General features: G+C 50.3%; 1 protein-coding gene across 4 annotated transcripts in view; it reads right to left on the bottom strand.

Annotated features, from left to right (window-relative positions):
- The window catches only part of LOC135245482 (thyrotropin-releasing hormone-degrading ectoenzyme-like), a 95,657-nt gene that overhangs the window by 75,767 nt on the left and 4,721 nt on the right, over positions 1–15,169 (bottom strand). For all 4 annotated transcript variants that reach the window (XM_064318536.1, XM_064318537.1, XM_064318539.1 and 1 more), the window contains exons 2-3: positions 12,939–13,212; positions 8,407–8,533 (exon numbers count right to left, since the gene is read on the bottom strand). In XM_064318536.1, coding sequence (XP_064174606.1) covers positions 8,407–8,533; positions 12,939–13,212 — 401 coding nt within the window. The remainder of the gene's footprint in view (positions 1–8,406; positions 8,534–12,938; positions 13,213–15,169) is intronic.

Genomic DNA, 15,169 nt, shown 5'->3' with positions numbered 1-15,169 from the left:
AAGGATCTGACTGCTGAGTGTGGAGCAGCCCGTCCTTTTTAATAAACCGCCACGTCCACCAGCTCTCCAGTCCGACAAGTCCTCACACAGACCCGCATCTGTTCTCCAGATTGGGGGAGAGCTGACCCACTTCCTGCACAGCGCCATCGCGCAGGAGGTGCCTTCACCGGAGTCACCTGTTGAAACGATAGGGCTCAGCATAACCACCGTGAACACGCACAATCTCTCGTGTGACTTAGCCCATGTATTAAACTCGGGTCTGCCGCTTTCATAAAGCTGCGATATGACTTTCTGAGCGCATTCGTAGCAACAGACGGGTAACACTGACACCACAGCAATAACTCAGCAGGTGATTTCATGAGGGGTTGGGGGGGGACGGGGAGGGGGCTGGAAAAAAAGAACCAGAGATAAAAATCATATTACATCCAGAGTGTGACTCACAATACATTTGCCATGGACTGTGAGGGTCTACACTAATACACACTCATACGGCCAAGCGGGGACACAGGGAGCGGTGAATTATTAAAGCCCAATGTAATTCCAATGGGGGGGGGGTAACAGGGAGCCAGTATGTCGAATACCTTCTTCCATTTCCTCCTGCTGCTGCTTCCTAATAAGCTCTCTGATGAGCACAGACACAGGGTATCTGGCACCGGTGGGAGCTCTGATCCGACTGGGGAGACACAGTGAGGCTTCCAAACTGGGGGGTGGGGGGGGAGAGGATGGGACGTGATCACTTAAGACTGCTGGAATGACAGAACTTTGAATAATGCACTGTACTGACCAAACTCCAGCCATTTACTGCAATGTGCAAGGCATGAGACTATAGGCAGGCACTCCACTCCAACACTGACAACCATAATATGGGCCATGGACCTAAAGGGAATTGCATAACTGCATTCACATTCAACTGTATGTAACTGGTCAGTAACAATAAACATGAAGCTACTCCCTCACTTTTTTTAACAAAAGACAAAGAGAAGAGTCACCATGGTGATGAGGTGGGAGTGACAGATGCCTTGAACGCTCGCCTCTCTCTCTCTCTGACGCACACGGAGACCCGCTGTGGGCAGGGGGCTCACCTTTTTTTCGCGGCGGTTAAAAACCTGCGCCGCTCCTTCAGCGCGTTCGCAGGGCGGAACAGAAAACGGAGTCACGCCAGGACACGCGGACGCCGCGTAATTAGCGGGAGGCTAACAGGACCTTCCTTCCCCTCAGAACAGAACAGAAGAGCACATGCGCCCGGTAAAGGAAGCTTAATTATCACAGACGGACCTCCCGTCCTGCCCTTTGGGTGCGCATCACACCCACTCTGAGCGGCGTCATGGCTACAGGATCTCCAGGCCTCAATTAGCCCGAGTCAAATGTGCCTGTGTCTCTGTTTAATTACGAGCACTCCTGCCATTCCATCACTTCAGTCAACCTTCAGAACCACCACTGGCCTTCAGACCTTCAGAACCACCACTGGCCTTTAGACCTTCAGAACCACCACTGGCCTTTAGACCTCCAGAACCACCACTGGCCTTTAGACCTTCAGAACCACCACTGGCCTTTAGACCTTCAGAACCACCACTGGCCTTCAGACCTTCATAACCACCACTGGCCTTTAGACCTTCAGCACCACCACTGGCCTTCAGACCTTCATAACCACCACTGGCCTTTAGACCTTCAGCACCACCACTGGCCTTTAGACCTTCAGAACCACCACTGGCCTTTAGACCTTCAGAACCACCACTGGCCTTTAGACCTTCAGCACCACCACTGGCCTTTAGACCTTCAGAACCACCACTGGCCTTTAGACCTTCAGAACCACCACTGGCCTTTAGACCTTCAGCACCATCACTGGCCTTTAGACCTTCAGAACCACCACTGGCCTTTAGACCTTCAGCACCATCACTGGCCTTTAGACCTTCAGAACCACCACTGGCCTTTAGACCTTCAGCACCATCACTGGCCTTTAGACCTTCAGAACACCACGGGCCCTAGACCTAGGACCACACTGGCTTAGACCTTCAGACATCACGGCAGCCATATTGTCATACAACAGATGGCCAGGTGTGTAAATTTGTGGGGGGTTGAGAGGGACAACAGAGTACACTTTAGGAGCTTAATAAAACAATGAAAAAATGTGTCAATTTTGGTAAAGTAACAGGCTACGGTCTCATTTCTGCTTGGCAGGTTAAACAATAGAATCACGCAGAGCAAAAGAATTCAGCAATTATAAAAATGACAAATGATCTAAACGACAACGACTGCACAGGGTAAGAGAAATCGCCAAACGCAGCATCTCACTCCCCTTCACTGAAGGCATTATGCCAATACACATGAAGCTTCGGCTCCAGCTTCAGCAGCGGACAGACATGGGCTGCATTTGCTACTGTGCTTTTAGAAAAGGCAAACTCACAGGAGTGGAGGAGGGGTACTGATAAACTCCACAGGTCTGTTTACATGTATTTTGACTATGAGAGTAGAGGAGGGGTACTGATAAACTCCACAGTACCATGGCAGTGTCTTTGGCGAGCAGAGGAAATGGTTTTTATCGAGCGCCTCTCGCCCCGCGACGCCCGGTCCCGAAGGGAATACACAGCAGCGCCGGATTATTAAATACTGGTCCCAGGCGAACTTTAAAACGGGAGGACAGGTTACACCCCCCGGGGACGTTCAAACAATCAGCACTTCTGCGAGTCGCGGACCCCTGCGCTGGTGGGGGGGCGTTGGGGGGTGTGTGTGTGTCAAACGGGAAATTGACAATTAGGACGGGTTACAGCCGAATTCTCGCCCCGCGGTGCTCCGCGCGAGCGCCTCCGCCGCGTTTTTTACGCCCCACCGAGAGAGCGACGAGCGCAGACAACGGGGGCGGCGCCGCGTTTCGTGATAAACGGCCCGACGTCGCCGGGGGCCCGACGCCGAAGATTACCAATTACAGCTCCGACCTTCAGACGCCGGCCGCCCGGTCCCCGCGAAAACCAGACCCGCTCGGTCCACAGGCTCCGCCCTCGCCCCGAGAGCCCACAGCAGACACACAGGCATTAAGGGCGTAACCGGGCCAACACAATAACAACAAAACACAAAACACACAAAAGCACCAAATCATGTGGAGCACAGCTCTGAATTCCAAACGGGGAGACAGAGTTGGCATCTCTGCATCGGCCTACCAAACATTCAGGGAAAATATCTTGTGTTATTTATCATTTCATATATGACTGAAATCAACATTGATCTGGGACATCCGGTATTTTAACACAGTCGCAGGCTCATTTGCAGCGGTGAGGAGATAAGACCTGTTCAGAACAGGAAATGAGTATGAGAGTCTAAGGCGTCTGACCTGCAAACACCCCCCATGCGCGTCACAAATAGGGCCTACTGTACCCCACCCCTCTCCCGCCCCAAAAAAAGGAACATCTTCAGTAATGGAGAGTGCATGTACCGTATTAATATCTAAGCAGGAGCAACTGCAGGGAGGCACAAGAGTGGCGGCCGATTAGGAGGAGACCCAGCGAAAGCTTTTTTTTAAACCAGGTGTTCCCCTGAAGCACCCAGAACAAGATCCTGTCCATGGGAACTGCTTTTCAAACACCATCTCCCACTCTTCTTTCAATGTTCCAGAACAGCATACTGCTCCAACAATAAAAGCCCCACAAATGAATATAAAATGTGCTAATAAAAAGAAAAAAAAAAGACCTGAGAGGGCTTGAATTGGGTAAATGCACCTTAAGACGCATTTTATAAAAATAAAAAATAAAAAAGTAAGAGTGCACTGATGGGAACGTAATTTAAACTCCACTCCCCGTTACAGAACCCGAATGCTGCCCACATCGCCCGTGTCTAGACTCTCCCACCCATCAGATGAGTATCTGCAGAAAGAAAACTAGCCGCAAAAAAAAACCTGCAGGTTCTGTTTGCTTTAAAGCAGATAAAGTTCCCTCACTTGGCCTGGCCAGCACAGATAAGCGAGAGCTTTTCCCTTCAACTGCACGCCTTAAAATGGTCTGTCTGTGGTACAGTACATTACTCCAGGCCACTGGTTCCCAACCCTGTTCCTGGAAATCTCCCGTCCTGTAGGTCTTCCCACTCCAGGCCTAACAAACTACACCTCATTCAACAGGTAAAGAGCATGTTGAGCTGCTAATTCTTAGTAGAGTCAGGTGTGCCAAATTAGGGTTGGAATGCCGGGGCTACGCACGGCTCCACCCCATCCACAGTCCAGGGGCCCTCGCTCTGATCACCTGACCTCAGATTACCCTGGGGAGGGACACCCAACTCCCCCTCCAGCAGGTAGAAAAGGAAGCAAAGCCAAACTAAACACAAGCTTCAGGGTGAAGGTGACTCAACCCAACTGGTCCAAAGGTATATGCATGGTGTTATAGTACACTATTGTGCTACCACAGTACAGCAATCCCTCTTTCGGGGTTCGGACTGTTTTAGTCATTGGAAACCAGAATTTGAGAGGTGAGCACTGTTTAATCCAGTCTAATCTCAGTGACAAAAGGCGTTCGGGGCAGAGGTACGCGCACCAATGCAGAAGAACCAAAGATGTTGTGAAGTCATTGTTTTCTCAGCTGTTTTACATGCATGTGAGCTGGTTCTGCACGTCAGCCACAGTAGATAACTTGCCATTTCCCCCCACTCCCAAACGAAGACAAACAAGAGGCTCCAATTCATGAAATTCAGCTCAAATGCAAATTTCAAAAAGAGCCAATATCTGAAGTCTGACAATAAAAGAAAATATGCTGTTTCACATGGTGATGAGCTGAATTCCCATGGGCTCTACCCCATTGGTGCAAAACAGTGTCACGTCAGCCAATGGAGAGCCTGGAGTCCTACACCACCGCGTAGCTCACTGAGACTCAATGTGAGCAGCAGGCACATCTGTCCACAGATGCAGAACAACCAAGCCTATTAAGCAATCTCAGTCTGGAATAAACTACTTGGGCATAAGACGCATTCAGCACGGCTGACCTGTAGTACCAGGACTGAACAGCAGGGGTTACTCCCCTGGTCACCTGACTTTGACATCAGCCCTTCTGGTGCTGCACTTGTGGCTAATCCGTTTCCTTGGCTCTCTCTCAGGTACACAGTGTGTGCTGTGGGTGGGATCGATGTGCTCCCGCAGCATCTATTTCAGTTAGAGAGATGGATGAACAGAGTGTGACCCCTTAAATAACTTGACTTGCACCCCCCCCGCCCCCTCCCCTTGCCCCCCAAGCTAACCATAAAGGACACTGTTTATCTGACAAGGCACATTTCTATGCCTGTCTATCCATCCATCTCTCCTTCTAAATCCCCTGTAAATGGATGAATGTGGTTTGGGGTGGGGAGGGGGAGGGGGGGGGAGGAGGGTTTGGCGCTCACAACAGCAGACCTCAGTACCCACGCAGGCAGCACATCTTCAGCTGCCCGGCTGACGAACACACGGCCCAGCGCTCCCCCCCCCCCCCTCGCTGGCAGTCTGAACGCCCCCCCCCCCCCTGAGTACGGTGGGAGCAACACTTCAGCGCGCGCTGACTCAATTAAGCACGGGGAGCGCATGAGAGCTTCCCTTCCGCTCTCTGTCACTGTCACTTCACTCCCAGGGAGGGGAGATGGAAGAGGGCTCTTTAATGTGAGGGACAGCTGACAATGCCGGCTTGTTTTTGTTTTTTTCGGGTGGGGGGGTGGGTGGTTGTTGGTGTGTTAAGTGCTGGGGTCCGCGTCTCTCCACACAACATGAAAGGCGCTCGTCATCTGACAGGTACATTTGCATGTGCATTGCATTTGCACAGGTGCATGCTGGGATGATAGAAAGTTTTTTTTAAAATAAATAAATAAATAAACGGGGGGAGAAAAAAAGCTTGAGAAGACTCGCATCAAAAAATGAAAGCAGATGCCCAGAGGTCTCTGGAGAGCACGAGACGACCTCGTCCAGCACACCATCACGATCCCCGCCGCCTCCCTCCTGCCACACAGTGCCCCCACCACCACCAACTCCTCCCCGCACGCATCTATTTTCTCCCTCCTGGCAAACATCATAGGAATGACAAATGAGCACCCTGACACGGTGACAGACAAGGGGGGATTTCTGTCCCTCAACTTGGCAACCTCGGGAAAGGAAAACACGAGAGAGGCGAGCGCTTCGGAACGCCGCGATCCGCAGCCGGGAAAACATGAGCGAGTCATCACTCGCTACGGCCCGGAGAGAGAGAGGGAGGGGGGGAGAGAGAGAGAGGGAGCGAGAGAGCATGAGAGAGAGAGAGGGAGGGAGAGAGAGAGACAGAGAGAGAGGGGGAGATGGAGGGGGAGGGAGAGGGAGAGAGCATGAGAGAGAGAGAGAGAATGAGAGAAGAGAGCGCGAGAGAGAGACAGAGAGAGAATGAGAGAGAGAGAGAAAGAAAGAGAGAGAATGAGAGAGAGAGAGGGAGAATGAGAGAGAGAGAGAGAAAAAGAGGGAGAATGAGAGATAGAGAGAAAGAGCCATACCTCTGGGATGGAGGGGCCCCCAGAGACGGCCCGTGTTTAGCCCGCCTGTCAGGTGATGCACTGCCGCAATTTGGAGAAGACGGAAGCAGCGATTAAGTGGCGCTAATTTGGAAACCCAGCGAACGGGACGGGGGGGGAGGGAAGGCTCTGACGAACCCGGCGGATAGAGCCGCACTCCGCCTCTCCCCCCCCGTGTCCCAGGAGGACGAGATGATTCGGCTAATGGATTGCATCTCCCCGTCTGGAGAAAACATGCCAGCGCTCTCAAAGTCAAAGGAGCAGAGAGCAGAGACAGTTATGCGCCAACCGCAGAGAAAAGCCCCCGGCATTGTTTCTGTCTACAGCCGGGGACGGTGACACCCACGGAGACAAACACAAACATCGTAAAAAGCACTAAAAACAGCAGACGGGAAGATAAATTCCGCGCTCGTTTTCTGAAACGGTGTGAGGGGCGAAGCACACGCCCTAGTGGAGCGGGGAAAGGTGTTCTAACACAACGGTGCATTATGGCTGAAAATAAGGAGATATGAGCTCTCGGGCCGAATCTGAAACATCAGGGGCGGGACAGATTGGACTGACTTTTTTATTTAAAAAAAAGAGTCTTTTCAGGCTGACGGAGCTTAATGCAGACTGGAGTTAACCTTGCGCAATTCAGGTCACTGTTGCGTGCCACATGTATGATTTTTTTTGTAACCGGGGCATCGGTGCATCTCTTAACAAGCCCTGGGGGCACCCAACTGCTGCCCTGTGCCCTGTGCCCAGATGGTGCCCTTACGTAACCAGAGAGAAATTATGCTCGGGCCAGTTCTTCATTACTGACTTTTTAGAATAAATTTTAAAAGTATATTTATTCATCGTTATCGGAGGGGGTGACCCGCCGTGCTCTCGGGTCGAATCGCTCGCTCGCGGACCCGATCTCCAGACGGGTTTCGGCCTCGCCGCCCGATCTGGAACCGGCTCGTTTAACGCAGTGGATAACTGAAATCACTTCCTCGTTCTTCAGCGCAGAGCGCGCGGAACTCGTTCCCTTGGTGATGGATCATGCATAATTCACACGCACTGCCTTTAAAAGCAGAGAGGACTATGAGCTGGAGGCCGCACTATGCTATTACAACATACAACCACTGTTACAATATCTGTGCAACACATAATTACATAAAACCGAAAAGAAGGATGTTTATGTAGCATCACAGTGCAAGCTGAAAAGTTCAAGCAGTGTAGGTGTGAGGGAGGACCGTGTACCACAGATAGATCTTTATTTACTTCCTTTTTTTCTTGTTATTTCTAGACAGAGCACTGACCCCCGGAGTAGAGAGGCCTCATTCATCACACCCCAGGGTTTGGCACGTACAAAACGCTTTACTGCAGGGTTATCAGGTAATCTAGCATCGCTGGCGCACAGAGCTAATTAGCTAACGAGCCCAGGGTGAGTGTGGGAAAGGTTTGCAGATACACCAACGCTCCAGGAGCAGGACTTGGGTCATTTTTGGGTTAGGATGAGGTTTAACATGCCTCTGGGGGGAGGACCTTGATTTTAACAAGGCCAATCAGAGGCACAGTGAGAACAGACTGACCGGAACACCCCCCGCCCAAATCACACACTCACTCTCTCACACACACACACACACGCGCAGGATATAAACTTTAAATCCCTTGCCCTGCCACAAACACAGAAGCACTAGGGGAAAAGGCTGACGCTGTTCATCAGCCTCACAGGACAGAGGGTCAGTTCAGTTCAGGTCACAAACAGTCCTCAGCTGGGACCCACTGTCCACATGCCACTGCGCGACGCAGGACAGGGAGGCGGGACGGGGGCAAAGACAAAATATGTACAAAATATTTCAACACATACGCTGAAGCGACAGGAAGTCAATGAAGAAGCACACGGGCACCAAGCGCTTAACTTCACTTAGCGGGGCGGGGCCAAAACTGGCGTCACGTGACTCTTACCTAATTTGGGCAGGGAGTACTTCACTTTGAAATAGTCTTCGTAAAACTTGAGGAGTCTCTTGGTGATGTGCAGGGCGTAGTCCCCCGATCCTCTCTCAATGGCGTCGGGCCGGGCGTACAGGCGGATCTTTGAGAGAGAGACACACCGTCAACATTCAGCACATTTAGCAACAAAGGCAGAGTGGATTTAGGCTTTTATTTCACTGCATCCGAGAGCACGCTGCTCGCTGGATCACCCATCTCTCAGCTTCACATTCACGCTGGGGCTGGATCAGTCACGGAATTGGATGCGTTTGCATCACTGTTGCGTCTGAGTGTTTCCGCAGAACCAATGCGAAAAACAAATGAAGCGTCGGTCTGTTGAAATGTTTACCTCCGTGTAAAAAAAATGACCATTGAGGCCGGGTGGGAAAAGGCTGATGCATTGTTTTTCAGTGCAGACATCCATCCAAACACCCCCCCCACATCTCCCCGGGCAAACCACAAACAGGAAGCAGCTGTACTAGCCTCTGGGAAAATGAAATAAAACCCCAGTGTGCTGAACAAAATCAGATGGCATGTCCACATCTACAATGACTGAGTAACATGGAGCACTTCTCTGTACTCTCTCTCCCTCCCTTTTTCTCTCGCTCTCTTTCTCTCAAACTCAGACCATTTGTGAGCCATGAACAGACCACAGTGTGTACAGTGCAGAGTGTGAAACGCTATGATGCCACTGTAAAGCTGAACCCCCCTCCCCCCACCAGGTGCAAGTCCTTCATGTAATGAGTTTCTGTGATGCAACATAGCATAATTATGAGCAATGAAACGCCCTGTTTGACTGCATGCAGCAGAATCCATGGCCGGGCCCCAGTTTACGACCGCCCCTTCCGAATTTAGCAAAACAAACAGGGCATAAAAATTGATTTAAAAATGAGAACCCTCGCATAATTAATTTGAAAGTCAATATTTTGAGTCCCTGGTGCATCTTAACAAACCTTGATGATGATAGCACGATAACTTAATTAGGGCAAGCAGTGAACACAGACTCAAAGGCCTCCAGGATTCTGCACAGGGCAATTAACACAGAAAATCTAAATGTGTCAAACATGCAGTCAGATTTGCTACTATGCATGGTTTTCTCTCTCATTCTCTCAACCTAGCAATTTATTATTATTATTATTTGCATGGGTATAGTGCATTTTCAGAGCCAAAGGTGGTAAGGACAGCTATTACAATAAACAAATTAACCCTTTGAAGAGTAGTTTTTTCTGAATGTTTTTTCAAAATTCTTAGCCAGTGTTCTAGAACTCTGTTGCTTTCACAGTTACCCGCAGTGACTGTTACATCAGCATTAGAATGTTCAGTTAAGAACACTCCAATCACACACACGTGCTATCTTACATCTTAAAACTGATACGCAGATTCTTAAGGACAGAAAAGGAGGTGGTGTGCGATACACACAGCAGTGCTCTGTGCGTCACGGCTCCTCAGACAGGATGCAGCAGGGCTGCAGCTGTGAGATCTGCAAGGCCAGCCAGGGCTGACTTTATCACTGCGTGAGGCAGGTCTGGATGGGAAATCAAAGCGCGACTGAGGAGTGCAGCTGAACAGAACACCCGGGGGTGGGGGAGGGGGGGGGGTGCACAATGTTACAGGGTTTTAATGAAAACACATCTCAGACCACACACACACACACACGCACACACACACGCACACCCACACGCACACCCACACGCACACCCACACGCACACCCACACCCACACCCACACCCACCACGCACGCAGCACGACAGCACGCACGGCACGCCGCACGTACAGGCCGCATGACCACTCAGCACACACGACACACAGCACACACGCACACACACACACATGGGCACGGACTCACACACGCACGCGTGTGCGCACACACACACACACACACGCACACACACACCACTCTGGAACAGGCTGAGCTTTGGAGACAGACTGACTGATCTGGGGCTGACCAGCCATTCAATATAATATTGATGCATGTGCTGCAATAGGATGAGTAACGATTCAAAACAACCCCCATGTGCACGAGATTCAGAGTGATTTCATGCAGCCAATACACACCAAATGAGGTCAAACGCATAAATACTCATCATCCGATATAATATCTTATCTTTTAACTCTTCTAGCTCTGTATCAACATCTTTAATTCAGATATCAGAAAAAGGTCTGACCTGAAACGTTGATTCAATTACTTCTCGGACATTTCATAAAAGCCCAGAAAAAGTAAATGAGTTCATTTTGTTTCAAGATACACAAAAAAGAAGCACAATAAACGTCCCCCTGATGCATTCAACTCAATATCATATTGATATTAGTTCAGCTCAGTCTCCAGCCATTTTGTCCAACATTTAAGTCTACGCGTGTACATCAATTTATGAGTACCACATGAATAAAATACAGAAAAACACAACTGCCAATCACACTGGTGAACTACTAGCTGGGATGGAATGCAATATGACCTGAAGGATTCCTGGCAGGTCATTGGGCAATGAGAATGGGGGCGGAGCTGCAAGGTGTTGCCGTGACAATTAGATAACGACGGGAAGCCCTGGGGGGTCCCGGCTGTGCAACCCAGACCATCAATAGAGAGAGACATCAAACCCCATCAGAACTACTCCAGCCCGGAGACTGATGCTGTCTTCTCTCACATGCACACGCATGCACACACACAAACGCACGCACATGCAAAGACACACACACGCAAGGACATGCAAACACAGGCACGAATATCCACATCCATCCGTCCGTCCATCCTTCCACACACACGCATGCACGCACACACACACACACACACACACACACACACGCGCAGGCTACACTGCAGTAATGTTTCCAGGAATATCTAAATTGTTATCTGGTCACAGTGGAAATCAGTGCTGGCATCAGGAATGCATTTCAGTGACCACATCAACCCATTTACATAGCTGAATGCTGTTGAGTGTGTGCATGTGCGTGTGTGAGTGTGTGCGCCTGCGTGTGAGTGTGTGTGTGTGTGAGAGACAGTGTGTGCCTGCGTGTCAGTGTGTGTGTGTGTGCGTGTGAGTGTGTGTGTGAGAGAGAGTGTGTGTGTGCGCGTGCGTGCGTGTGGGCTGTGAAGTAGCTGCTGCTGGAGAGAAGGGCGGGTGATTGTTTAAGGTGAAGTGCGCTGGTGCGGGCTCCTCAGTCTGAGAGGGCTGTAATAGCCCTGGGCTCTCACACAGATAAACACAGACCCCGCTGTGCTCCAAGCGCAGGGCTCTCTCAGCCCCACACAGACTGCCTCACACGGAGCCGCACACGCCCTGCTACTCAACACACGCCGGGCCAGAGCCGAGGGAGCAGATTCAGACAAAAGAGCCACAGTTACTCTCGTCTGCAGCCTGTCAGATGCGTTCATTGGTCTTGGGATCGAACTTCAAATTTGGGAACAACGTGCCCCTTCCACCAGGGGGCGTCACAGTGGGGGGGAATAGTGGGACTGACTAGGACACCAAGGCGGAGGGGGGTTGTACACTCAAAAGGCCTGGACTAAGGAGTTTTTGGTCTACAATTTTAAGGGGGCACACAGAGACTGCATATGCACAGGGCCCAGAATTCCACGCTGTACCCTTGTGTACCACTGGCTTAAATTCACAAATTCCAAAGTCAGGGACAAAGCAGGTCGAGCCTCATTGCTAGTCCGGCCCTGTCATGCTGGGGTGGGGGGGGGGGGGGGCTGACTGATGCTGGATATTGCCGCTGTGATTGATGAGGCTCGCTGTTTCCCGGGAGACGGCTGAGTGACGAGGCGTGGCTCTGATGTAAGTGCTTTGGACTTATCTGCTGATTACAGGCGTGTCGGAGGGGCTATCTCCCGGCAACGATAACATCGGCGTTCCGATCCCGCCTCGTCCCATCCAGGGAAAGGATATGAGAATTCCCGCTGGAGCAGGAGCCGCAGACCAGCGTCTGGATACTCACAACGTGACCGAAAACAGATAAGGGGTCCAAACTCGGAACTTCTCGTGCGAGACGAAACACAACAGCGCACCGTTGAATACCGAAATAAAAAGTGAACGCAAACTTCCTGTGGCGGTTCGGATCGTGTGCCCACCTGTAGCACTGCACAATGATGCATGCAATCGCATACTGGGCATGGCAGTGGTGTTGGGGACTGGCAGCTCTGCTGTGAAGAAGCGGAAAAAAACTGGCATATCTACACCGTCCTAAACTTACAAAGAAGACTGCGGAGTTGAAATGGGCTTACAAAAATGATTCAGCACTCTGAACAGAGAGAAGGGAGCGTAAAAGAAGGAAAAAAAAAAAAACATTAAAAACAAACTGCATGACAAAAATACAGCAGTAAGCATCTGTGTCCAGTTGATTTTGGAATTTAAAATACCTGCAAATGTGAACAGATTTTTAAATAAAATTTTAAGTGTCCTCAGTTGCCTTCAGTTGCTGTGGAGTTTCCACATTTGCACCCTCATAAATGTGCATCCCCTTTTGGGGGCCCAGTAAATACGACGTTTAAGAAGCGATGAATGAAAGCTTACCGCAACGCCGCTATCGGTGAAGGTTTCCCTGTAGGTGAAGTTGCACACGGCCCAGGCCAGGTAGTAGGTGGACATGCGCGGGGTCTGGAAGAAGTGGTCTGTGACCCAGCCGTCCTCGTCCGGCACGGACATCTCCACCGGCATGTTGGACAGGGACAGGTAGCCGCTCTCGTGCTTCAGGCTGATCTTGAAGGTGGCCTTGTAGATGGGCTCGTCGAAGCAGGGAAAGGCCTTACGGGCGTGGGTGGGAGAGAACTGAGTCACAGCGAGGAACCTGCAGGTAGAGAGGGGGGGAGAGAACTACAGATTAGAAAAACTACGAAAAAACTAAGAGGCCTTTACAGTGATAGATACTTCATAATGCCCCCAAAAAACATTTTACATTATCTGAACCCTTTGAAGAGTAGGCTTTTTGGAATGCCCCCCCCCAAAAAAAAAAAAAACTCAGGAAGTGCTGTAGAACTCCAGTGCTTTCAATTACCGGTGGTGATTGCTACACCAGCAGTAGAATGTTCAGTTAAGTACATTCTAATCGCATTACATGCGATCTTACACCTTTAAAAGGGTCGAAACCAGTTAAGTATCAACTCAGAATTCCTTTAGTGGCCTCGGATCAGATGGAACAGGCCGGCGACAGCTCCAGTAACTCCACTAGTCGGGCCCAGGTTCCCAGCCAATCAGCGCTGCAGTCAGGCAGGAGGACAGGGTTCGGCACCATGTGAACAGCATAACCGCCTGTGATGCACCATGCGGCCACCATTAGGCATGCCAGCATGGCAAATATAAACTACATCTGTGGAAAGTAATTCAAACGCACCACAGGAATAAAAGCTCAAAGATGACACCACCGAGATGCACCTCTCCTGTACGCTAACTTAAGTTCACCATCGTTAACACAGACAGAAATACTGCATTTCAGTAAAAACAAACATTAACTTTTTAACGATTTCACTGGGTGAGTTAACAACACATTGAAAGCTGCCCTAACACAGTGTAAAACTTTTTCTTACTGGAGTCATGATTTAATTTCTCACCATCTAGGAGATGTTTATCTTTTTAACTGACAACAGTCCTGACGCTCCCCCGTGACCCGCGTAGGACGCTCCAAATCTTTTCCGGAGCCATTAACATAACTGAAAACACCGCCAGTGAAAGTGACACAAACCCAGTTTCAGCACCTGCGAAAACGTGGCAAATCTCCCACACATAACCATCCCCCCACTCACACACCGCTGCAGTCACTGTGTTATTATTTTTATTATTGCAGAGTTTTAGCTGCTTCTTTTTTTGTTTCTCAGCGCGCACAAAGAAGAGGGAAGAGCAGTGGTGGAAGAACAGGCCAGCGTTTACCCGCGGGAGAGCTCAGGAGAAATCACAGGTAATGCCAGGAGCTCTTTGTTTCTGGGCGGCCACATTAATATGCATCAAAGAAAACGGCTCTGGCTCTTAAGAGGACAGAACTTGCAGGCAGGTACCCAGGGATCCCAGCTCCCTTTCAGGCACACCGCACCAGCGCCTGCCCCCCCCCCCCCAATCTCTTAATGATGTTTGCTTTAATCAAGGCACTCACTTATTCCCTGTGATTACAGCGGCGGGTTTTTGGCCGTACGCGTTTGCACAGCGCCCCAGGAGTGGGTAATGATCCTCAGCTCGACTGGAGTAACCTGGAGATCCTCACATAATACACACCCCCCCCCCTCCCCTTCCCCAGGGTCTTTTAGGCCTTCTCATGTGTTCATACACGTGTGTTTTGGGGCCTCTGACACGAGTTGTGAGTTGAGAGGGGATGCATGTGCCTTAGTGCCCTTATTAGAGTCTGGTTTTATTATGCATTTGCTGCAATTTGTATTCATCACCTAGATGCATTATGCAGCGTAACATGCTGTGAAAGTTTGTTTGACAAAACTTTTGTCAGCGACGGGCTTATTGATGGTTGGACTGCTCTCTAAAAACCAACCAATAAAACACTGCAAAAAAAAAAATGCATCGGCAATTCAAAGACTGGCTGGCTCCAGTTTAAAAGTTGGGAAGACGTATGCGTATGCGTGTGTGTGTGTGTGTGTGTTTGCGGCTATAGTGATCGATTGAGGTTTTAAGAAATTCTAAAACAAAAGCATCGATCACACAGCAGTGAAACAGCAACCGTGCGAGCGGCCCGAGGCAGGGGGCCCCAGGATTCCCTGCCAACCCAGGCGGTGCCGGAGTGACATCACAATGACGCTCAGGTAGGA

Source organism: Anguilla rostrata, chromosome 19, assembly GCF_018555375.3.
Source record: "Anguilla rostrata isolate EN2019 chromosome 19, ASM1855537v3, whole genome shotgun sequence".
NCBI classification, from domain to species: domain Eukaryota; kingdom Metazoa; phylum Chordata; class Actinopteri; order Anguilliformes; family Anguillidae; genus Anguilla; species Anguilla rostrata.
This window is presented reverse-complemented; position numbering and strand designations above follow the sequence as displayed.